Consider the following 23246-nt stretch of genomic DNA (forward strand, 5'->3'; position numbering starts at 1 on the left):
TAAAGCAACAGACGTTAATGTTAAATTAGCTAACTTGCACGCTAGCTCACGTTCCCGTTTTTCCGAGTTTCGTAACAGCCGTTTACGGCGGAAGTAACGTAAGCTAGTTACTAGCTAACGTTAGACCGACCGCTAACTTAGCTGGAATGAGCTAGCGATCATTTACGTAAACGTTCATTGTTTTCCTGGAGCTAGCGTTAGATTTAGCGTTAAGCTAACAGACACAGTTTGTTAGCTTGTTTTAACAGACACCTAGCTGCAACCCCCGCATACCGTTCATTGCCTTTACGGTAAACATTAATGGCGAAAAGTGTCCTAAAAAGTTAGTGCCTCAGATACCTGGGAAGGTCTCGTCTTTCACATCATCCTCCTCCAAGGGCTGTTGTTCCTCCTATCTAGCGCTCAAGAAATCCCGCACCTTTTTGTAACCTACTTTTGCCAGAAAGCACGCACAGCTGTCGCAAATGTTATTGTTGTGACTGGCACGCGGCTGATATATATTTGCAATAAGATATTATATATTCTTTCACATTTAGCCCTAGTTCCGATGGAAATAAATCAAATCAAATCAAAATCTTGAAATGCTATTTTTTTTGGTCAATATATTTGGTGTATTGAATTGACATTTGAAATGAACATGACAAAATGTGATAGAAAATCATGCATTTTATCACTGATATAGCTATGACAATATTTTCGTTTGGCCTATAGACATATGTCCCTAGGAAGATGATTTTAGACTTTTCCCGTTATTTATACTGAATGAAGTTTGAACTATTCCATTGGATGTCATCATTTTTTGTATTTATTGGCTCGTGGTTGTAAAACGTAGCAAAAGGTTATAACCTTTCTATATGTCTTGGGATTGGATAAATGCCTTCCAGAGAACGTGTATTTACTCAAGTAAGTACAGTCGTGACTATTTCCATTTACGTTTCGCTACTAATTCAGTGTATTTCAGAGTGATTTTTTTCTTCTGTTTTTTGTTTTTGGACTGAACTACATTGATTTTCATTACCAGTATACTTTACAAAACACATGCAATAACATAGTTTGACCATCTTAAAATATTGTTTTAGATTAAACCAACCATCAATATAATAATCCAGTAATATAATGAATTGAGCCATTACGCATGATTAAAATGCCCCGAAGAGGCTATAATATTATTCTTTGTCACTGAAGCACCATGCACATGATCTATCAGGCGTTACATTGCATCGGTAGTGCCCTCTAGCGGCGGCCGCCGGCCAGTTCCTCCCCGTTGTGCCGTTATGATGTCTGGGCCACAGTAACGGGACAGCAGGTTCAACCATCAGTCCCAGTTGGGAATGGAGATGGTTAAACAATAACGGCTCATTTTTTTTATGCATTACGTATCTTTCCACTCTTCTTTTTTGTATACATTGAAAGCTCAGACGCAGTTCGCTTTGGGCTCATTGAAAGGAGACTCGACTCTTCCGTCAATTAGACAACACCGGCTTTTTGTTCCCATCCGTCATGGCGATTGCCCACGTAGCCACCGAGTACGTGTTTTCCGATTTTTTGTTGAAGGACCCCACCGAGGCCAAGTACAAAGGGGTGCGTCTGGAACTGGCGGTGGACAAAATAGTCACGTTTCTGGCGGTGGGACTGCCTTTGTTTCTCATCTCGCTCGCTTTTGCTCAAGAGGTGTCAGTTGGTGAGTTGTTGAAATGATGAGCATCCTGTCAGGAGCAACCATCATCTTCATCTGAGGTTATAATCCTGTCAGTTTCCTCACATAGAATAATGCACAGTCATCGAGGGGGATCTTGACTTCTTTGTCCCTCGCCCGCTGCCGAATGCTGTAGCACGTTTATTCCAAGCAACCAAACGTAAAGGCAGTGGCGGGTAAAACAATGTGTTATGCATGAATGGAGGAATTATATTCAGTAAATGGCCAGAAAATGAGAGGTGTGAATGTTGGAGAAGGTGTGGTTTAAGCCTCCACCCTTCTGTTTACAGAGACAGAGAGGCAGTCTGCTGCTGCTGCTGCTGCTGCTGATGATGATGATGATGATGATGATGGGGGTGATGGTGGGCACTTTGGGCACGGCAGTTTATAAACTGGTGCCTTAGACTTGAGTAAGGAACAGAATAGCTCACACAAATTAACAGAGGGTGATCTGCATTCCTCTTCAGTGTAAAACCAAATATATATTCATCAGCAGTTTAGCACATCTATGTAATCTTCTTAATGACCGCAGTCTGTTGTTATCATTACCTGCAAGCACGGCAGTGTGGCCCCAAATACTCAGACACAATGTATCCATCACACTGAAATACTTACCAGGAGAACTTCTATTGTGCTACTATGACTGAAAGACACAATCATTATGGTCAGCTGTTGTTATCACATTATGCTAAAAAAAAAAGTGCATGCACAGTTTTGCCAAAATCCCACATTGATTTTTGTATTGAATCTATAGCGATCACACAGGAGGAGATGTGGAGAGAAACTGTGCTTTTAAACACACAAGACAGATCAGCTGTAGATGTAGGCCTTTTCCCCGGCAGACATTTTGACTTGTCATAGCAGGAAAAGCACAGGTGTTACTAATCGCATTAACTAATTATACCAGTGAGGGTAGACTCAGTGTTATAAACACCACTGAGTACAACACAATAAAATAGGCCTTTTCTTTCACAGAAGACATTTGACTGAGAATGTGCTCAGTTGGTTCAAATCATCATTCTGTAATAATAATATGACATCCCCTGTGGTGCCAAAATATGACTGTCTGCTGGGTCATTTGTGACCTGTGAGGATTGAACCCCCCTCTCACCAGGGGATGGCATAATTATTCACACAAAGTATGCTGAAAACAACCCACCAACAAATTAGGTCATGAGTGCAGGAGAGGGAGGGCTGACAAGTGTTGTAGTGTTTGTTTCTCTTTTCAGAATCACCACAATGAGTCCGCTCGGATTAACTCTTCACTTTCCACCCCAAGGTACCCAGATCAGCTGCTTTGCTCCCACTAACTTCTCTTGGAGACAGGCCGCATATGTGGACTCGTTTTGCTGGGCAGCTGTACAGCAACAAGGCGACAGCTCACCACTGTGGCTGCACAAGGTACAGACATGTTTGTTTCTTTACGATCAGCTACAGATGCTCATTGATGGACCAACTGTGTTCTTATGTGTTGTTTAATTGAATGTTCATTAAAAAAGAGAAATGCCTTTTTAAAATTATTTTAAAGTTATACTAATTTAGGGAAAATGACCTCAGTTGAGGGAAATAAAGCGTTAATCAGAATTATTTCTTTTTATACCACTTTAGAGGTAGAATGGGTTGATTGTCTGACTGCATCCCAGGATGAGGCAAGACTGTAATTCCTGTTGCTCTAACCTTTTGTTGGACATTATCCTCCTTTTAATCCCGTCTTAAAGAAGGTTACATTTTTCTGTAGGGGGAAAGAAAGTCGCCCTGTCATGAGGGAGCCTGGGTAATGTCAAGCATGTCTACAGGGCCATTAGCAGCTCCTGGTTGATCCTGTCTCTGGGCCTTCTCCGGGAGGGATCTAATGGTCTTCACTGTAAATACCAGTCTTGGTCTGTTATCTAGTCAGAGTGCCCCCTAATGGTCTCACCACTAATTTACAGTTGTAATTAAAAGGGACCACAGTCTGGTTTGAAGACCTTTAAGCTGTCCCTGTGTTCTGCTCCTAAATGTCCAGAAATCCTTATTTTGTCTTCTTTTTTCTCCCGTTCTGTGATTCCCTCAGTTCTTCCCATACATCCTGCTCTTACTGGCCATCCTCATGTATATCCCGGCCCTCTTCTGGCGTTTCACTGCAGCTCCGCACATCTCCTCTGACCTGAACTTCATCATGGAGGAGCTGGACCGCTTTTATAATCGTGCCATCAGAATGGCCAAGAGTCTATCATTAGATAGCAAAGGTGCATCTGAGGACAAACAGAGGTAAACACCTTTTTATTGCTCACTACCATGTACTCTTTAGCAGGAGATGCGATGATCTTTTTCAGGTGAATTCTGTGGCGTTTGCGTTTCTAAACACTGGTCTTTTTATGGGAAATGTCCTTCTCTTCTGCAGTGCTTTGGATCTGACCGAGAGTTGCTTTAAATACCCGTTAGTGGAGCAATATCTGAAGACCAAGCGCTTCTCTCACTGCCTGGTGGTCAAGTACCTATCATGTCGGGGCGTGACTCTGCTGACACTCCTGCTGGCCTGCATCTACCTGGGCTACTACATCCGACTTGCCTCTCACACTGATGAGTTCCCCTGTGACCTGCGTACAGGGATGCTGAAGAACGACAGCACGGTGCCGTCTGCTGTGCAGTGTAAGCTCGTGGCAGTCGGTGTCTTCAGGCTGCTCAGCTACATCAACTTGGGGGTGTATGTGCTTCTTGTTCCGCTGGTGGTGTACGCTGCTCTTGGACCAGCTCGCCAGAGCTCCCGCTTTCTCCGGCCTTACGAGCTGCTGCCAGGCTTTGGTGCTTTGGGCGTGGTCACACCCTTCTACAACGACCTCAGCATCTATTTGCTGTTCCTGCAGGAGAATCTGAGCGAACTCAAATCATTTAAGTGTCTGCAGGTGGGTCCAAGCACAGATACTGTAGGTCCAAGTTTAGAATGTGTCATCTGTGTTTGCTTTTATTGTTTTCTGTGAAAAATAAGTAACTTGTCTTATTTACAGGTGCTTGAGTTGTTGCAAGAGGCTGATGACGAGGGGTTTGACACCATGTGCCTGCTGCGAACTCTGGGTCAGGTGAAGACTGATGTGATAGACAGTAAGAAGACGTGCTCACGCGAGAGCAACAAAGAGACTAAGAAAGCCGAGGAATGATTCCTCTGAGGTAAGGTTGAAGATTTCTTCTTCGAATGGAGGCTGTGTAACTTCAGCTAAAATGAACTGACTATAACGTCTTTTATTTTCCTTCCTTTCTGCCTTATTGATTCAACAGAAAAGGAATAAGATCGGCTGCGGTGGAAAAGAAGATAAGTGAGAAAAACCTGTGCACTTACATTTATCTGAATTGCTGGTGATGTAATGCCTTACAGCAGTGTAATCCACATCAGACTCAGAGGCCTCTATACATGCAAACAATCTGTCGTTCGGCCAACAGACAGTTTACTTCTCAGAAGTCTTAATTTTAGTAAATGTGATTATTCCAAGTCTCAAGTCTGAGGCCCTAACCTTGTTTTAAAAAAAATATCGAATTCCTATCTTTTTCTATGGAACGTGCTACTTTTCACTTGCCTGATATCAGACAGAATTGTCAACGCGTTACACTCAAACTCTGTGGAGTGGGCAGACTCAAAAGTCTGGACCCAGGCAAAATTTTCTCAGGATCTCAAATGCCTTCCAATCATTATTTATAACATAATCTATGTTCCTTTGCCTGAAAATCTGTACATCTGTACAATTTCCAGTTGCAAGAGTCCACTTCCTGCCCTTTATGTTAGAATAACATGGGGTTTAGAGGTATTTACAGTGGTGGGGTAATGTTAAGATGTTGTGATTGATGACAGTTTGTCTATCCAATGTAAGCATACTATAAACATGAGTTGTTTGGTAATGTAAGAACCACAAGAGCAGCTATGTCTGGACTGTAAAACATGTGATTATTTATGCATAAATGTTAACAACAGGTGGTACTGTATGTGCATGTAAGAAAAACAAGACCCTGGGTTGTCCAGACAGATGGACTGATGTCAGCGCTGCATTTCATATGAAAGATGAATGAATATTCTTTGGGGGAGTAAAATGTCAAGAACAGTTGTTGTCAGATGTAAAATCATTGTAAAATCATTCAGATGTAACATCATTCAGTCAGGCTTCATACAATTAAGTTATGTTGTTCTCCATTAAATCATTATTGCCCACAGACAAGTCAAATGTGAGTAAATCCCATTTCACTCTCCATGTAAAAGATATTGATTTCCAGAATACTTGTGACCAGCAAACTAGAAACATCTGTACATTTCAATAAAATGCAAATTATTGCCCTGCAATAAATATGATACCTAAAAAGTAGTTGTGCATTGATCCTGGTCTATGGGGCATTGAGGCTTTCCTTTGTGGTAGTGTTGTATTGGATTGCGGGGGGAAACATTGGAAACACCAAACAAACTGATAATAGTCAAACATTTCATTTTACTTCTAACATCCAGAGGACAGACATCACTTCTTTGTTGTTATTGCACCATGGCATGTCAACAGGGAGGGGAGGGGGGGGGGGGGGATAACTTTACAGCTCAGTGTATTGTGTCTCGTTGGGAGCTCCGCCTACCGCAACTTTAAGTGCGTTCAATGATATGATTGGATAATATGTTCACAGCGTCATCTCTATTGTCCAATGGCGTCCGAGAAGTGGAGCTTCGTTTATATTTGGTTGGTGAATCGAGCACCGTCTTAACGTAACGAGAGATTAGTTTGTGCAATCACAATACGTCTGTTGCAGAAGTCTAACATTTAGTTTTAACTCGTAGTCCATTCCCTTAACATTAGCTATAGCATGTTTTAATCGGTCCATTACATGCGGGTGAGTCTGCGTAGTTTCCGTGTTTTTACTGTGTTTAGACAACACATTCTGGCTAACGTTAGCTATAAGTCGCTTAGCTGACTTAGCTAACGTTATATTAGCTCAGTTGAAAAGCTTAGCCATGGTATACGTATACGCGGTTGGCTGTTAAAAGTTGCGAACGCGTTCAGTTCACACCTTTACTTTTTCGCACTTGATACAAATAAATGCTAAAACATGCTTCTGTAGTTTGAGTAGACCTAAAGACATAGCGCTGTAGACTAACGCTAGCTAACCACGTTAGCATTACCGCAACAGTTCTCTTGTTTTGAATGTTTAAGATGTGCTCTCGTGGCAGACGTCGACAGTAGCAGAAGCTGTAACGTTGCTGTGGTTTACAGTTAGGTCTCCGATCTCCATCATCCTGACACAGAGCTGCAGACATGGTGGAGCCAACATCACACAAGTTTACATCCCTAGCAGAGGAGCTGGGCTTCTGGAAGGAGCAGGCAGAGGCACACCAGCAAAGGTAAGAACACTAGACATTAACATCGAGACGATAGGCTTCTAATAGGCATCTGAAATAACAAGCATTCCTGTTCTACAGCATGGGGCAGTGAGTTATTGGTGGTAGTAAACATTGTTTCCTCATCAGGGCTGACGAGGCAAATGAGGAGCTTCAGGAGTTTCAGCAGATGAGCCGAGACTATGAAGTAGAACTGGAAGCTATGCTGAAGCAGTGCGAGGGTCGAAACAAAGAGCTGCTTTTAGACAACAACCGACTACGCATTGAACTGGAAAACATAAAGGTAGAGCCCCTTGATTATTCATCGGGCCCTGGCCCCGACAGAGCTCGACAAGCTCTGGTGCTCCAGTTACGGACGAGTGATGAAGACGTCCACAGACGGCCTTTAGCTGACCCAAACTCAGCATATCGTTGCCACTGCCACTAGGGAAGAACTGCCTCGCTGTTAGGCAGCTGACTGCTATTTTTGTTCAGTCATCCATGGAGAGGAAAACATTAATGAGGGATGTGAATATGCAGGATTCCCTAAAAAGCCCTGATTGCTCACCACAGGTTGTCGGGACAAGGAGGAGAAAGAACGTCCATTTCGATTTTTTGCCTTTGCGAATGAAGCTAAATAATACACAGATCCTCTTATTGAAACATTCCCGCAGTTGCCATGATTAATCCGCCATGACATTGGCATGTGAATCAATTTGAGTTCTGTGTGCTGTTTTGCAGGAGAAATTCGAGGCTCAGCATTCCGAAGCTTTTCGTCACATCTCAACCCTGGAGGAAGATCTGGCACAAACCACAGCAGTGAGAGATCACCTGCAGAAATACATCCGAGAGCTGGAGCAGTCCAACGATGACCTGGAGAGGACCAACAGGTCGGTGTCTTCACAGCTCTTATGTCATTATCTCACCAATGGGCTTCATCATCAAATGGCACTGCTGGTCTTTAATACACATGCACAATAGATCCAGTGCTGACTTTAACGACCCGTCTTCTTATTCCCAGGGCGACCATCATGTCTCTGGAGGACTTTGAGCAGCGAATGAACCATGTCATTGAGAGGAATGCCTTTCTCGAAAGCGAGTTGGATGAGAAAGAGACCCTGCTTGAGTCTGTTCAGAGGCTGAAGGATGAAGCCAGAGGTACACACACACACACACACACACACACACACACACACACACACACACACACACACACACACACACACACACACACACACACACACACACACACACTGTAGCTTCTCTAGTTTGCAAGAACTGCTGATCTCTCTGCACACTGACATATATATGCTTAACTCAGGGAAATTTGATCGCCAATGTATTTTGAGCATTTGAGGAGAATCAGATTCACGCGGGTGTAAACTCGTTTTTTATTATTAGAGATGTAGACAGTCGGTGTGGACTAGAGAGATATGCAGAGCGCATGTTGATCACTTTGTGGTGCGTTCAAGTCTTTAACAGTAGACTTGATGTTTGTCTCTGCTCGGTTCTATGTCGGCGTGGCGTTCTAAGACATTTGCATGATGCTCACAATTACCAGACAGCTGACATTTGGTTCCGTCTTTTATGTAATATCTATTTAATGTAGTTCCAAGTATCTGATATTCATTTTTTGTACGTTATGGAACATGTGGCACTGGAATCTTTTGTCATTTTCCTTAAAAAGCGGACTCACAGTTTCCCTGCGTGTCCTGTTTTGTGTCAGACCTTCGCCAGGAGCTGGCCGTGCGTCAGAAGGAAAGACGTCCGTCCAGCAGCCTGGGCAAAGACGCGGACAGAGCAGATCTGCTGTGCCCCTCGGCCGGGAACCCGTCCATCCCCGTCACGCCCTCCAAACCCATCAGCTCATTTGCCACGCCCCCTCCTTCCAGTATCCGACGAGGTGAAATGGAACAACTTTGACTACAGTAATAGTGACTGTATCGACTTCATATCAACATATTACGTGTTCACCGACTCGTACCTGTTTTGTTTTAGGTGACAGTCGAACGGGGACTCCGCTCACAACGTCTGCTAGAATATCTGCACTCAACATTGTAGGAGAGCTGCTGAGAAAAGTTGGAGTAAGAGATTTAAAGATGACCAGTGGACACATGTTGTACAGAATCACGACCTGCATGAGCTGACTCAAGATTTTTTTTTAATATTCCTGCCAGAATCTGGAGTCAAAGTTGGCGTCCTGTCGAGACTTTGTGTACGACACGACCGGCAGCAGACCGGCCCTCCCGGCTGGCCCTGGTAGTCCTTCTGGTTTAGAGAGAGGCTCCGAGGTCCAAGCTAGCAGCATGAGCCCCCCTCCTCAGTACGACAGGTGAGGAGGACATCAGCTGCTCCTGTGGGTCTGTCAATTATTATATTGAAGTCAGCTTTTCCTCCTTACGGATCATCTTACGTCTACCTAAACAAAGCTGCACCGTTCGATTTCATGCTTTGTTTGCACTTATCGTTTTATTTAAAATAAGGGTGTTCTTAGTGTTCGCTCATGATTGTGTGTGTGCTACATCTTGTCTTGCAGTTTAGTGAAACGGTTAGAGTTTGGACCGGCTCCCCCGAGAGGTGTCTCTCAGGGTGCCCAGTCTCCTCAGGGTGGGGTCAAGATTCTGCTATGAGAGGGGAAAAACGACGACGAACCCCCCCCCTCATTCAATAACCTGACACCAACCCCCGTCGCCTCTCCATCCTTAATAACTACAGCAATGGGGACTTTGAACTGAGCTGTCTTCCACGTGCCCTGCTGAACTATTAACAATATAAGAAGAAAGCCACTCTTCTTGCCACATAATCAGCGCATGGACTTCTGCTGCCTCAGGCTGGTACCACACCGTCTCTACCAAAGGGAGGAACAGAGAACCTACTGCTCGCGCTATCCTCTGCTGTATCATTCACACGGTGGTGGGTAGCATTTAAAAATCCTCTGTATCCACCGATTCTCTCTGTGGTGGATCAACAGGCTGACGAAACACACATTTCGGGTGTTTGCTGTTCTTGTCCAGTGATCACGAAGTCCGGAGCTGGATAAGAGCCACTGGACATGAGACCCTGATGAAGGGACCCGGAACCTGAAGTATCGTTTATAAAACAGGTTTAGATTGTACAGATACTGTTGATGACGAAGTCAAAACCAAAGCTTTGAAAAATTGAAAGAAACTGATCAAAGACAAAAGTAATGAGTTATTAATAAATAATGAATCTGATATGAAAGAAAAACACGGTGACACTTAATTATTTCTTTTGTATTCTGTGAGCTAAGGGCTCCAATGATGTAGCACTGAACACCAACATCCATTTACCGCCGTCTCCAGAGCGACATTGAAGCCATTTGACCTTGCCGACCCCCAACATACGTTTCTAGAAGAGACTCGATGTTTCCCACAGGAAGTTCAGTCATCGTACTTCAGCCATCGCTGCCTTCACTAACGTCCTTACCTCCTCAGCTCGTAGGCCGTGCTTTGCTGTAATAGTGAGATCACGTCGCTTCCCCTCAGGCTGGTTTAACATTACATGGTTTTCAGTTTGACCCGGGTTCTTTCTATCGCCTCCTCCATCGCACAGACTTGTTTTTTAGCCGACTCATTATTATCAAAGGGAGTCAAAGGTGATGAACGTTGAGGACAGGAAAAGGTTCTCAGCCTCGGAGATTTATGATCTAGTGTTACCAATAACTTTTATAATGTTTGAGGTTGATTGCAGACGTTAGATCGGCACATTGTTCACTACTGAATGTATAGTAATAATTCCCTAATAGGTGTGAGAGACCCCCGTCTGCCATCGAGAGCTGTATGGCGGGCGAATGAGGAGTAATACCAAGCAATAATAGATTTTAACAGCTCAGAGAGAAGCACAGTTCATAGTGTATTTGTGTCGGTGTATATAGAGAGATATTGTGAACGGGGGGAAATAAAGTGATTTAATGTGAAATTTGTGAAATTGTCCCTGAAATGTTTCTGGTTAATCTGGAGCTGTCACTACTGCCATCCAGCAGCTTATTCATCGAACCGTACAGGACGTATTGGAATAGACACTGCGGTGTCGTCTGTGTGTACATTGAACTTGTTGGTTGAAACATGAGAACTGATCCTCTGTGCTGTTTAACCGCCCTTGACCTAACTTGAGATGACTGTAACCCACGTGCGCTGGGTGTTTGTATACAGCAGCACCTCTGCACCTGCGTCTGTGTTTGGACTGTAAACTCTATGTGCCTGAGGTACGATACCCAACTGTTGTCCTGTTGGTTTTCTATTGAGCTGAACAGATGAGAATGTTCTGAGGATCTTTGAAGTCACCGACCGAGACGGAAATATTAAAAGCAGAAAATCAATGTTTTGTTTAAAGATCTTTATTTCTTGTGCAGGTGGTTCAACAGTAGATAGATGCGTTTGGTGTCATGTAAACATCAGTTGATTACATAGAACATGATCAAATGAGAGAGTTGGTTTCTGGGTAATCAAGGGGCTTTTTTCAACATGTACAGTCAATCGGGACAAAAGGGGAAATAAAATAGAAAATGACGTTCAATACTGGAATCTGTGTGGTGAGTTCATAGTGGAGGCTAAGCTGAACCTGGTCTAATCACAACATTAAGTCATAACATGAAAGGTGCAAATGATATAAAACTGTGATGTAAAATGTTTAACAGCTAAATATTTGTTTGTTGGGATACAAACAGCAGCACTGACTGGATGCAGACAGAGTATAGAAATACCTTCCTACATCCATCAGTGCTGCTCTCAACAGGACGACAGTCGCTCGTAACAGACACAGATCCATGTCCATAGATCCATGTCCATAGATCCATGTCCATAGATCCATGTCCATAGATCCATGTCCATAGATCCATGTCCATAGATCCATGTCCATAGATCCATGTCCATAGATCCATGTCCATAGATCCATGTCCATAGATCCATGTCCATAGATTTACATGATGTCTGCTTTAAGTTGTGGTGACTTGTTATGGAGACTCGAGGCTTTGCTGGCAGGTCAGCGTGGTAATTAGAGCCACCTGTTTGTGTACAAAACTTGCATAAAAAGGAATCGGGTCATTCAGTGCAGTACAAACAGTGTAACTTAAAAAAAAAGAATGAAAGGAACAGCAAATCACACGTCGGCATAGCCACCAAAACAACTCCTCTGGATGATATCGAGTCCTTCTGATTATTGTGCATCAAGGAAAGGTGCTCTGAAACAAGACGATAGGTCAGTATGCTATTGGAAGTTTGATAAAATATATATTTTGAAGTTATATGGAAGAACAAGATGGCTTCATGGGCTTTGAAGTTATTCTCTGTTAAAGTGGCGGACGGTGGTAATTCTGATATCTGGTTATTTGACGTCGCTCACTCCGCAGACTTGGTTCCATTGAAGTCGCTTTGGGAGTCGGCCTCCTCCTCGGAGGCGTCTTCGACCACCCGTCGGCCGCCGCTGCCCATACGCCGAGTTGTGCTGCCAAAGGAGGGCTCGTTTCCACGCCTAGAAGTGGCACAGAGACGGTTATCTGACGGCTTATGAGCTGGTTAAAGTTTGAAAAGCACTCTTGTGTTGATGAAATACAGAATGTACAGTTGTGCTTTGGTTACAGATGAAGCACGCCGGTTATCTTTGTAACTCATTTGATTCCTGGCTCAGGAAAATGAGTTCGGTTTATGGCAATTAAACCAAGCTCTGAGGAAAATATGGCCACCGGTCTGAAATTGGTGTCATGGAAAGCTCACTCGCTGCCCAACATTTTAGTTTTTCCAAGGAGATCGTGGTGGGCTGATGAGCCATATTTCTCTCAGTTAGGCTCATAGAAAGAAATGACAGCATTGAGAGTGCACGGTGGATGAAAAGTTCTGGTAAATTAATAAGGAATGGTGATGGGGCGACTTTTAGGCGCAGAGGTACCTGCTGTGTTACTCCTTGGGTTCAGGGTTGCCTCTGGAATAGAGATGGACACTGTTGTTTGTGCTCAGTGAAGGCCACCAAACTAACATGCTTTGAATGTGTGTTTACAGCCCTGTGAATACGACTAGTGACAACGTACTCTTTAGCACTGAAACGTATGTTGAGGTTCATTATTTAGTGTGAAACAGAAATACACAGACACCCTCCTGATTGTGACTATTTACTATTCTGTTACTTTGCCTACTGCAGTATCTGTGTCCTCTTGGAGCGTCACAGGAATAAAAAGAAGAAGGAGGAGGAGGAGGAGCAAGGACAGACTCTTTGGCCCTTTGTTGTACCTGAGTTTGCTCTTGAGAGAGTTGACCTCGCGGCTCATGGCGTCGCTGGCCTCGGTGGCTTCGTCCAGCTCCCGCTGCAGCTTCCTGCGGGCGGCTGTAGCGCGCTGAGACTCCTCCTCTGACTCCTCCAGCTGCCGCTTCAGCTGCTTCATGCGGGTAGTTGACTTCTCCGCCTGGTGAGCGAACAGAGGAAATATACAGACTCGGTACTCTTTCATCCGAACCAACTGTCCCTGTGCACTGGACTCCAAATAGCCATCCGCTCAAAAACAGCGACTTCTGTGAACAGATGAGCATGGCTGTGGAGAGTGATCGTACCTGGTCTTTGTACTGCTCCGCCTGTTTGCGTTCGTCTTCCACCTGCATCAGCAGTTCCTTGAGCTTCTTGTCCTTCTGGCGCACAGTCTTAGCCGACGCCTGCTTCTCCCTGAGAGAGAAGACAAGAGTTCAGAGGTTAACGCGAGTTTAACTGTAGAAAACTGCTCAGTTTGTTTGAAGTGAACCATGAAGTTTCATGTGAGTTTAGGACACACATTGATGCTACGGTTATTGCTGGAAGATGGAATTTGATCAGACTTTCTCTGTTCCCAACCTGTTCTCCTGCTCCAGCTGCTCCTCCATTTGTGCCACTTTAGCCTCCAAGGAAGAGATGGAGGACTTGAACTTGGACTTGACCTGGTTCTCCATCTCCTGGAGCTTTGCCTTCAGCTCCTTGTTCTGGCGCTCCATCTGCTGCCGGGCGCTCTCGTTCTTCTGGGAGGTGCTGCGCTCTGTCTGCAGCTCGTTGTTCAGCTGATCCGTCTGTATGCACGCAAGGAAAAAAGGGTGAGGCCTCTGCACATTGTGAGCCCTTTCTGACTCCGGTAGCTGCTACTGTCCGGTCACCTGCTGCGTGCTCTTCCTCAGCCTCTCGTTGAGGATCTCCATGTTGCTCTGCTCTTCCTCCAGCTCCTCCTCTAGCTGGGAGATCTTAGCTTCCAGACGGCGTTTCTCATCTGCCAAGGCGGACCTGTACACAGAAGCAAGTGTGACCATCACTTTGTCTGCGGCGTTCATTTCACAGACAAAGGCAACGGTGAAATCTCCACCCACTTTCCAGAGGAGTTGCTGGCCAGCTCATCAGACAGCTCGTCTCTTTCGGCCTCCGCCTGCTTCCGTGCCCTCTCGGCTGCAGCCAGATCCTAGAAACATGCCGGAGATAAAATCTTTATTTCAAGCCTCGAATCTCAAACAATGTGCTTGTTTGGTGCCGGCTGTGTTACCTCCTGTATCTGCATGAGCTCAGCTTCCAGACCCTTGGCTTTCTTCTCGCTCTCCTTTGCGGTGGTTAGCACCTCTTCTCTGGCAGCGTGGGCATCTTCCAACTCCCTCTGGTAGTCCTTCATCTGCGCCTGGTGGGAGGAAGAGGAACAGGAATAAGGAGTGGGATTGATTCACCAGGTATATTCACAGTACAGCACTACTAGCTTTGACGCTTCGTGTAAAAATCCCATTTATTCGTGACCCAACATTTAGTTTAGTTGGAAGATGGTACCTTAGATGCGTTCAGTACACACATCCTACATGGACTTGAAGATACTAAATAATAACAAAAAGAAGGAAATGATATCTGCATCTAAAATCAGACATCTAAAATAAAATGCTGCTGCATTCCATCCGTCCCTTCACTCTCACCTGGAGCTTGCGGAGCTGTTTGATGGCCTCATCCCGTCCCTTGCTGGCCGTCTCAACTTGTCCCTCCAGATCTTTCATGTCCGTCTCCAATTTCTTCTTGGCTGCTGTCGCCAGGGCCCTCTGCTTACGTTCATCCTCCAGCTCCGTCTCCAACTCACGGACCTGCAGTAGGTATTCATCATGGCTTAGGTCAGTGGTTCCCCAACGTCTTCACATCAAAGACCGACACAAACTAGAGCACGGACCCCCATTGATACGATTTTGTCCCGTTTTTGCTGGGGACCCCTGGAACCCACTCAAGGACCCCGAGGGTCCCCCTGACCCCATTACCTGCTTGACAAGCTGTCTCTTCTTCTCCTCTCCCATCTCATCTCGTCCCTGGAGGTCTCTGTCAAACTGGGCTTTCAGGGCCTGCATGTTGACCTCCAGACGCAGCTTGGCGTCCTCAGCCGCCTGCAGCTCGTCCTCGAGCTCCTCCAGCTGGGTCTTCATCTCTTCCACCTGGGCCTCCAGACCTCGTTTGGACTTCTCCAGCTCGTGGACCTGCCATCAATATATAGTCACATTAACTACTGTATTTTGGTGTAAATAGCATCAAGTAGTGAGAGCAGTCAAACCATGGACTTTCAGCCTCAAACACTTCTTGTCCGTCGGTGATGTTTTGAATGAAATAATGTTCCAGCACTAACGTTTTTCCCCACATCATCCTTGGAGCTGATCAGGTCCTCCATCTCCATCCTCAGGGTCTTGTTGGCTCTGTCCAGCTCTTCTCTTGAACCCTGGGCCTCATCCAGAGCTCTCGCCAGGGACAGAGCCTTGGTCTCCTTCGCTCTGGCCTCGGCTTCAGCTCGGTCTCTCTCATCTGCATATTTACTGGAGATACTCTTCTCCTCCGCCAGCATCTGGAGACCAGAGAAGAGGAAAACCATGGATACAGTTTCTTATTATTTAAGTAGGATTGATATGACAGTTATCTCTTCGTGCTGACCTGGTCAAACTTCTTCTGCTTCTTTTCCAGGTTGGACACGTTCTGTCTCTGGTTGTCCAGGTCCATCAGCGTGTCCTCGAGCTCCTGCTGCAGGCGGTTCTTGGTCTTCTCCAACTTATCATACGCAGAGGCCTTCTCCTCGAACTGGGTGTTTGCTGCCTCCAGATCCCTTTGCAGACGTTTCTTACCTTCTTCCAGCAGCTCGGTGTTTCCCGTCATTTCGTCGAGCTTCTTCTTCGAATCTGACAACTGTGGACGGAAGAAGACTTTAAGAAACTGAAATTTCTCCCTAATGTAAAGAAGCAACCCCTAGTTTGAACTCTGACCTGGATGTTGAGGGTGGACACGTGTCTCTCCACGTTCCTCTTGGCCTCCATCTCCTCTTCAAGCTGCTCCTGCAAGTTATTCCTGTCGTCTTCCACTTGCCGCAGTTTTGTAGAGAACTGCAGTTTCTGGCGTGTCTCCTCAGCCAGCAGCTCCTGTGGCAGCACACCATGTCAAAGGTCAATGCTTTGATTCTGACCTTTGGTCAGGAAGCATTGTGTGGTGTATTTAATTGTCACAGTAAAGGTAACATGTCGACTGTATGGGGATTATATCATGTGCTGTTTCAGCTCTAAATGTCCCGTTACCTGTGAGTCTTGGAGTTGGGAGGTAAGGCTGGAAACATCTTTGCTCAGTTTGATGTTCTTGCCCTCTGCTTCATTCAGTAGGTTTGTCACGCTCTCCAGTTCAATCTGTAGCAAGACAAAGATGAGGTTTCTGGGACTTTCATTCATCTTCAACACATCAGTCTGGTAGCTCTTAAAGATGCATGTTTGTGTATGTGCAGTACTGATGTAGCTACTGAAAGTCAGTTACAGTGATCTTCGAGCAGCGCTCTCCCAGCTCGGCCTTCTGCTTCTCGCTGTCGGTGAAGCGTGACTGTAGATCGGTCACCTGACCTTCCAGCTTCTTCCTCTTGTGCTCCCCGTCTTGTTTGGCCTGGTTGAGTGAGTGCACCTCGATGGTTAAATCTGATGTCTCCTTCTCCAGAGCTTGTTTGGCCTTCTCCAGGGTTGACTTCACCTGAGCAAGAGAGAGAGAAAACAAGATCAGTAGCTGTGTATTGCACCGTGTCTATAAACCAGCTACATGACGCAGGCCTACTCGTTTGGACTGCTCCAGCTGGTCCGTGAGCTCCTCCACAGCCTGCGTGTGTTTCTGCCTCATCTCCTGGACTTGGGACTCGTGGGTCCGGTTCTCGTCATCGATGGCTTTCTTCAGCAGGTTCACCTCCTGCTCACGTTTCGCCCTGGATGGATGGACCGTGCAGATGTTTGTTTGTTTTACACACATGGCAAAGCGATCGCTTCTGTTTTACACCTTTCTTCTACAGCAACGTTCTAAGAACGAGGCAATATGTACGTTTATCAATGGAATATTCATTTTACCATTGCCATACATTCTTAATAAGTAATAACTTTATATCATTATATTTGTATATGTCAGTATGACCGACCTAAGTTCCTGCTGTGTGGCAGTGGTGTCCAAAGTGTCCTCCAGCTCAGACTTGAGGGCCTCCAGCTCCTCCCCGAGGTCCCGTTTGATCTTCTCTGCTTTGTTCCTCGCCGCCCGCTCAGAGTCGAGGTCCTCCTGCAGGTCGGAGATGTGTCCCTCCAGCTCTCTGATCTTCTTCAGAGCGTTGTTCTTCTGAGCCGTCTCATCTTCTAACCTGAGGAGGAAGAAGAGTGCAACGAGGAGGATAATCGTTAACGTGATAGAATTGCATCCAGGAAGTTAAAGCTGTAAATGGGTTCTGCTTTTGTCACTTCTCTGGACGTTACCTGGCCAAGGCGTTCTGTAACTCCTCCTCCTTCTTTGCGAGCTGGGCTTTGAGGTCAGCGATCTGGGCCTGCAGGTCGGCAATCTGCTCTTGCATGTCGTTCGACTCTGCTTCTAACTTACGCTTAGCCTTATCCAGCTCCTGTCGACCCTTCTCTTCCTTTTTCAAACGGACTATAAGTGCAGCAGAGAGATGACAGTAAGAATACATATTTAGTATGTGCCCGGTTGTGACAATATGGTTTTGAGGGTGTTAACACACTGTAACAGATGAGTACCCTCTAGTTCAGAGATCATGGACTCGTGTTTATTCTTGAGCTTGGTGAGGTTCTTTGACTTCTCCTCTTCCTCTGCCAGGTTGGAACTGAAGTCTGCGATCCTCTCCTCCATCAGCTTCCTCTCCTACAAAACACAAAGTAGGTCATCTATTTGCCGAAGTCCACGTTCTCCTTTTGACGTAGTAACTCTCTCAATAAGTGACTCAGATAATCGCTCTTTGTCCACACTGACCTTCAGCAGCTTGTTGTTCTGGTCCTCCATCACCAAGACGTCGTCCTCCAGCTTTTTGACCTTCCCCTCACAGGTAACCTTCTCCAGCTGCAGCTTTTGACGGGCATCCTCCTCCTCCTCCAGATGTTCTTCCAATTCCTACAGGAACAATATGGCAGCATTCACCTTCTGCTGCTATTTCCTCCCATCATCACAACATAGCTGAGCATCTATACAACAGCTCCAAGAAACACCAAGTTAAGAAGAAGAGGCAGATGTGTAGACCTGCATCTGCTGTTGCATCTTCTTCTTATCCACTAACAGCGCCTGAGCACGTTCTTCCTCTTCATCCAGTCTCGCCTCCATCTCGTGGAGGATCTCCTCCAACTCCTGTTTCTTAGACGCCAGGCGGATCCTCATCTCCTCGGCCTCGGCATACAGCTCCGTCTCTGCTTGAAGCTGCTCCTGCAGCGCGTTTCTCTCCTCCAAAACCTGGAGCAAGCGGATCAGATACACTTGGGCTCAGCTTCATCGGTAGACCTTTAAGGTAGACCTTTAAAAGGAGCTTATTCTTACTCGCTTGGTTTCACTTGTGTATTAAATGAAACACTGAAAAGATTTCGTCCTTTACCGATGTGTGTTTCAAGGTGATCTCCTTCAGCTCAGATTCAGACTTTACAGCAATTTCTTTGGCTTTCAGCAGCTCTTCGTCCTTCAGACCCATCTCCTCCTCCTGGCGGGTCACTTGCAGCAGAGGCTTGACCTGTGGGTCAGGAGGACGGGCATCATCACATTTTAAAAATGGGGTAAAGGCGATGTAAGGCTGAGTTTGTAATTTACTAAAGTACATGAAGAACTCATTCTCCCACTACATTAAAAACATTAGAAAAGCCTCAAAAAACGGTGCTGTGCTGTGATTCTGTTCGCTGACCTTAGTGAAGAGCCTCCACCACTGCCAGTTCCTCAGTTTGAGGTAGGCAGCGCAGTTCCTCTGGATCACTTTCATGGCTGTGAGTTGCTGTTGCCTCTTGGCAAATGCCCTTTAGAAATACAATGAAACCAAAATACCATGTATGATACAAAGCAACGTGTTTCTAATGTATAGTGATAAAAACGGTAAAAAATAAGTTGTGAAAGTCTCCTCTACTGTTACAAGTATTCGATAAGTGAGAGGAGGCGTGTGTATTCATACCTTCTGGCCAGGAACCCTCGAGCCTGGGACTGGAAAGCAATGATGACCACAGTGATCTTCAGATCTCTCTCCTCCTCCAGCTGGGCCAGCACTCCTGTGCGGAAGAAGATCTTACTCAGTCCGATCCTGTACAGGTTGGGGTCCAAGTCCAGATGCTTGATCTACACAGACGGGAGATCAGTGAGAAAAAGGAGGCTCACGCAGTGTATGAAAACTTGAATGAACATGTTGTGAACCGGTGTTTACCATGAGGCAGCAGGCTTGTTTGCCATCCATGAAACCTTTGGGGATAGCACTAGCAGCCAGGATCTCATAACTACAAGACAGGAAAGAGACAGATATGCTTCGTAAGGTTTACAAATATAATCTTGAGAGACACTTTACAAGTTAGTGAGTCTCCTCACCGCTGGCGGAACTCCTGGAAGACGATTCTGTTGGGAAATCCTTGTCGGCAGATTCTGATCCCCTCCAACACACCGTTGCACCTCAGCTGCTCCAGGACCAGGTAAGCGTCCAGCTTCCCGGACTGAGGAACAGGATTGAAGTCTTAATACACTGGGTTTTATGAAGGCATCACACACATCATATATATAAATCATGTTACGGGTTTAGGAAGGCGTTTGATTGTTCCATAATGACAGATCACCAGTCGATCACTGAGGCCAACACATGAAGACGAGTGACAGCGGCCTCCTGTTAAACACGATGACTGGGCAAACAAGCTATTTCATCGACTGCATGCCTTGCCAAGTTACCAGTGTTAATGTAGTAAATATTCTTTCTTTACCCTCTTCTCGTGGTTGGGGATGATGCATCTGACGAAGTTGGGCTGCGTGTTGTGCAGCGTGGTCATGAGTTTGGCCAGAGACTCCTTGTAGAGCTGTCCCACCGTGCGGAACATTCCCTTCTTGGTCTTTGAGGCGCTCGGCATGGAGCTGTCCGTCATCTTGGCGATTGTGTCGAGACCCACCACTCTGTCCGCTGAAATAGACGACACGTCGTCATATTAATGTGAACAAAAGCTTGTTCACTACCGACTGTAATGCTGCTGTAGCGGTGTGTTTCACTTTATTCTGTTTTAATGATCGCGACATCTTGCACAGAGACGGGAAAGAGCGAGGGGATGACATGCAGCAAAGTCTAATTTCATCAGTGTCACTGCACTGAAATATTTCATTCATTCATTTCGTACGTTAAGGTGTTTTCTGGGCAAGTCGACGGTAAGTCATGTTTGGCTAAAACCAGACATCTCACCGTCTTTCCAGAGGTCCTGCACGAACTGGCTGGAGGAGTTGTTGAGCAGCGATGTGACGTTGTCATTCAGAGGGTCCATGTTCTTTGTCAACCAGGATGTGGCGTTATAGTCCACCTACAACATCAACGTTAGTTGAGCTTCACTTAAAAATATGATCTGACATGTCAGCAATCATCGCAGCGATATTGTTTTCAATCATTACAACGCAACAGGAGCGTATGAGGACGTCATAGCATGCTTTATCGTATTATACTCACCCTCCCTGCATAATGGAAGAGAGAAAACTCTGTCTTGTCTTTGAGCTGCTTAGGTTTGGCAAATTTCACATGGTTCCCTTGTGTGCTCATGAGTTTCTCCACAAAGGAGACATCTGTGGCTTTGGGGAACCAGCACTCCTCATCCAGCAGAGCCAGGATGCCTGGAGGGTTGTTCTGCAGAGAACCAACACGTAGATGAAGACACATCGTACTGAATCACACGTGTGCACCAGGCAGGAGAACATACTTGCTTTGACCTATCGATGAAGTGGATTTAAATGACATCGTGCTTCTGTTGTCTCGAGGCCACTCACCGGTCTCTCGATGAGCTCAATGCAGGGCTGCAGGTCGAGGCCGAAGTCGATGAAGTTCCACTCGATGCCCTCCCGCTGGTACTCCTCCTGCTCCAAGATGAACATGGTGTGGTTGAAGAGCTGCTGCAGCTTCTCATTGGTGTAGTTGATGCACATCTGCTCAAAGGAATTGTCCTGCAAAAACCCCAAAAACAGGTATAACATGCAGGAATTTCCCAAAAAACAGCGTATAGACTCATACAAAAGTAATCCCTCTCAGCTCATTAATGTCTGATTCAACAACATGTCGCCAACCTCAAAGATCTCAAAGCCGGCGATGTCCAGGATCCCCAGGAAGGAGGCTCCCTGGCGTTTGGTCTTGTCCAGGGCCTTGTTGACTCGGCCCAGGATCCAGCGGAAGAGTCGCTCAAACACAGCTTTAGCCAGAGCTTCAGTGGCAAAGTCAGCCTAACAAATACACACACGACAGGGTTGTGATGTGTTCATTGAGTGAAGCATTTGTATCGTTGTTCTTAGTGTTTCACACAGTGCACTTCCTGTAGTACCTGCTCTTTGGTCTGTGCCTTCTGCACCACCTCTCTGCCCACTTTGATCCGCGGGGTGAGGATGGCACGGGTGAAGTCTGTCACATTGATGCCCTGCAGGTGACACACCTTCTGGGCCGCTAGAGAGAGAAGAAACATGCAGGTACACTTCACACAAGAATGCTGTTTCTTTTTTTGTACATGTGCTGCTGTAGATGCGATTTGGAGTGAATTTTATATCACAAGAAACGCGAGAAGTTGTTGCGTCTGACCGGTGTTGTCTGGCATCGTGGCCTGCTCCTGGTTCCTCTCTTTCTTGAACTCAATGTTTCCCAACTGCATGACTGTGGAGCACACCTTCAGGATATCTGAAACAGGGACGTGAGAGTTAGCATCAAAGAGAAACAGCAGAGCAGCCCATCATACTCTCTAAGTAGAGTCAAGATCGCCGATACCGATTCTCTCCTCGTCGGTGAAGCCCATGATCTTCATCGCCTCCATGGTCTCTTCATACAGGTCGTCGTCCTCCTGGCCGGTGACTCGAACGTGACCCGAACTGAGGAAGCGGTAATTGCTGAAGGACTCCAGAAGAAGCTCCTCTGAAATATACAGCACACAACGTCAAACATTTCACGAATGACTGATCAACTTTCTGTGAATCTGACGGTGACGACGCACAACACGCGGTAGGTCAACCTGCAGGATGTAATATTACTGATGATGCTTCAACTCACCACGTTTCTCCTGGGCACCAGCAATCATGTAGTAGAAGATGTGAAAAGCTCTTTCTGTCTTTGCTTGTCTGATACAGCGAGACTTCTCCAGCAGGTCTGAGAGTTTCAGCTGTTAGAGAATACACACTGAGGAAGGTTTCAGAGAACAAATCAACTGTTCAGGCCCCGTGCCAAGATGCTCAGTGCTATTCGCTGTCTAGTCTGCCTGTTTTAAAACTTTGAATTACATCAACACATTTGATAAGGGCCTTATAGTTTAGTCTATATACTATAGGCTAACTTAAGCTGAAGAAAATGCACCTCTTGGATTAGAACTGCTACTAAATATGAGATCTACTTCTTAAGGCCTTTCTCTAACAAAAGGTGCCTTTTTGCCCAAACAAAAGCTGTTTTCCAGAGCGTGACGAACCCCCACAGACAGGATACAAGTCTCAATGTTGGCTCCAACGATGTAGCCGGTCACATCAAAGTTGATGCGGATGAATTTACCCTGTGAGACAGAAGATGTAACAATTAAAATGCTCCGATTAACAAAACGGGCCCTAAAGAACCACAGCAGATACAAAATGACTTCTCCTTCTGAAAATAGCAAACTCACAAATCGGGAGGAGTTGTCATTTTTGATGGTCTTGGCATTTCCAAAGGCCTCCAGGATGGGATTGGCCTGCAGGAGCTGCTTCTCCAGCTCCCCCTAGTGACACCAGCGGTACACAGAAACATCACTATGACACACTGAT

At 45.8% G+C, this 23246-nt stretch overlaps 3 protein-coding genes across 5 annotated transcripts; 2 read left to right on the top strand and 1 right to left on the bottom strand.

Moving 5' to 3' along the window:
• Positions 1-1500: 1500 nt before the first annotated feature.
• On the top strand, positions 1501-5052 carry LOC306784233 (pannexin-1-like; the record flags this gene model as incomplete). The annotated part of the gene is made up of 6 exons (XM_079278114.1): positions 1501-1681; positions 2976-3097; positions 3750-3946; positions 4080-4581; positions 4684-4843; positions 4952-5052. The coding sequence occupies 5 exons, from the start codon at positions 1501-1503 to the stop codon at positions 4831-4833; spliced, it is 1152 nt and encodes a 383-aa protein (XP_079134240.1). The 3' UTR covers positions 4834-4843; positions 4952-5052.
• Positions 5053-6421: 1369 nt separating this feature from the next.
• LOC306784192 (nuclear distribution protein nudE homolog 1-like) lies at positions 6422-9675 on the top strand. Of its 2 annotated transcripts, none has more exons than XM_079278052.1 (9): positions 6422-6532; positions 6913-7040; positions 7167-7320; positions 7758-7906; positions 8038-8174; positions 8743-8919; positions 9015-9100; positions 9194-9348; positions 9553-9675. In XM_079278052.1, exons 2-9 carry the CDS (start codon positions 6955-6957, stop codon positions 9644-9646), a joined length of 1038 nt encoding a protein of 345 aa, XP_079134178.1. In that variant the 5' UTR covers positions 6422-6532; positions 6913-6954; the 3' UTR covers positions 9647-9675. The 2 variants fall into 2 exon arrangements, with proteins under 2 accessions (XP_079134178.1, XP_079134179.1); XM_079278053.1 differs by having other exon boundaries at positions 9015-9094.
• A 2696-nt stretch (positions 9676-12371) lies between these two features.
• On the bottom strand, positions 12372-22993 carry LOC306784191 (myosin-11-like). Of its 2 annotated transcripts, XM_079278051.1 has the most exons (36): positions 22936-22993; positions 22510-22605; positions 22231-22374; positions 22048-22143; positions 21797-21915; positions 21546-21698; positions 21252-21425; positions 20938-21111; positions 20680-20794; positions 20213-20406; positions 19830-19951; positions 19672-19741; positions 19426-19586; positions 19165-19273; positions 18865-18996; positions 18519-18725; positions 18255-18392; positions 18023-18146; positions 17747-17918; positions 17422-17634; positions 17070-17214; positions 16782-16988; positions 16553-16657; positions 16247-16399; positions 15921-16169; positions 15622-15834; positions 15263-15475; positions 14933-15094; positions 14521-14649; positions 14351-14439; positions 14144-14267; positions 13851-14059; positions 13577-13685; positions 13259-13431; positions 12921-12953; positions 12372-12506 (listed from the first exon to the last, which is right to left on the bottom strand). In XM_079278051.1, exons 2-35 carry the CDS (start codon positions 22535-22537, stop codon positions 12929-12931), a joined length of 4950 nt encoding a protein of 1649 aa, XP_079134177.1. In that variant the 5' UTR covers positions 22538-22605; positions 22936-22993; the 3' UTR covers positions 12372-12506; positions 12921-12928. The 2 variants fall into 2 exon arrangements, with proteins under 2 accessions (XP_079134177.1, XP_079134176.1); XM_079278050.1 differs by lacking the exon at positions 12921-12953 and having other exon boundaries at positions 12373-12506.
• Positions 22994-23246: the final 253 nt, after the last annotated feature.

Source organism: Melanostigma gelatinosum (genome assembly GCF_949748355.1).
Source record: "Melanostigma gelatinosum genome assembly, chromosome: 11".
In the NCBI taxonomy this organism is placed as follows: Eukaryota; Metazoa; Chordata; class Actinopteri; order Perciformes; family Zoarcidae; genus Melanostigma; species Melanostigma gelatinosum.

What these genes read in the sequence shown, in the direction of transcription:
- LOC306784192 (XM_079278052.1), top strand. Translation starts at nt 6,955, where the DNA reads ATGGTGGAGCCAACATCACACAAGTTTACATCCCTAGCAGAGGAGCTG. An exon ending in GCTGAAGGATGAAGCCAGAG is followed by an intron (nt 8,175 to 8,742) that starts GTACACACACAC and finishes GTTTTGTGTCAG; the next exon opens with ACCTTCGCCAGGAGCTGGCC. An exon ending in CCCCCTCCTCAGTACGACAG is followed by an intron (nt 9,349 to 9,552) that starts GTGAGGAGGACA and finishes CTTGTCTTGCAG; the next exon opens with TTTAGTGAAACGGTTAGAGT.
- LOC306784191 (XM_079278050.1), bottom strand. Translation starts at nt 22,537, where the DNA reads ATGATTGCTGGTGCCCAGGAGAAACGTG. An exon ending in CGAGGGTTCCTGGCCAGAAG is followed by an intron (nt 19,274 to 19,425) that starts GTATGAATACAC and finishes GTATTTCTAAAG; the next exon opens with GGCATTTGCCAAGAGGCAAC. An exon ending in TCACCTTGAAACACACATCG is followed by an intron (nt 18,726 to 18,864) that starts GTAAAGGACGAA and finishes CGCTTGCTCCAG; the next exon opens with GTTTTGGAGGAGAGAAACGC.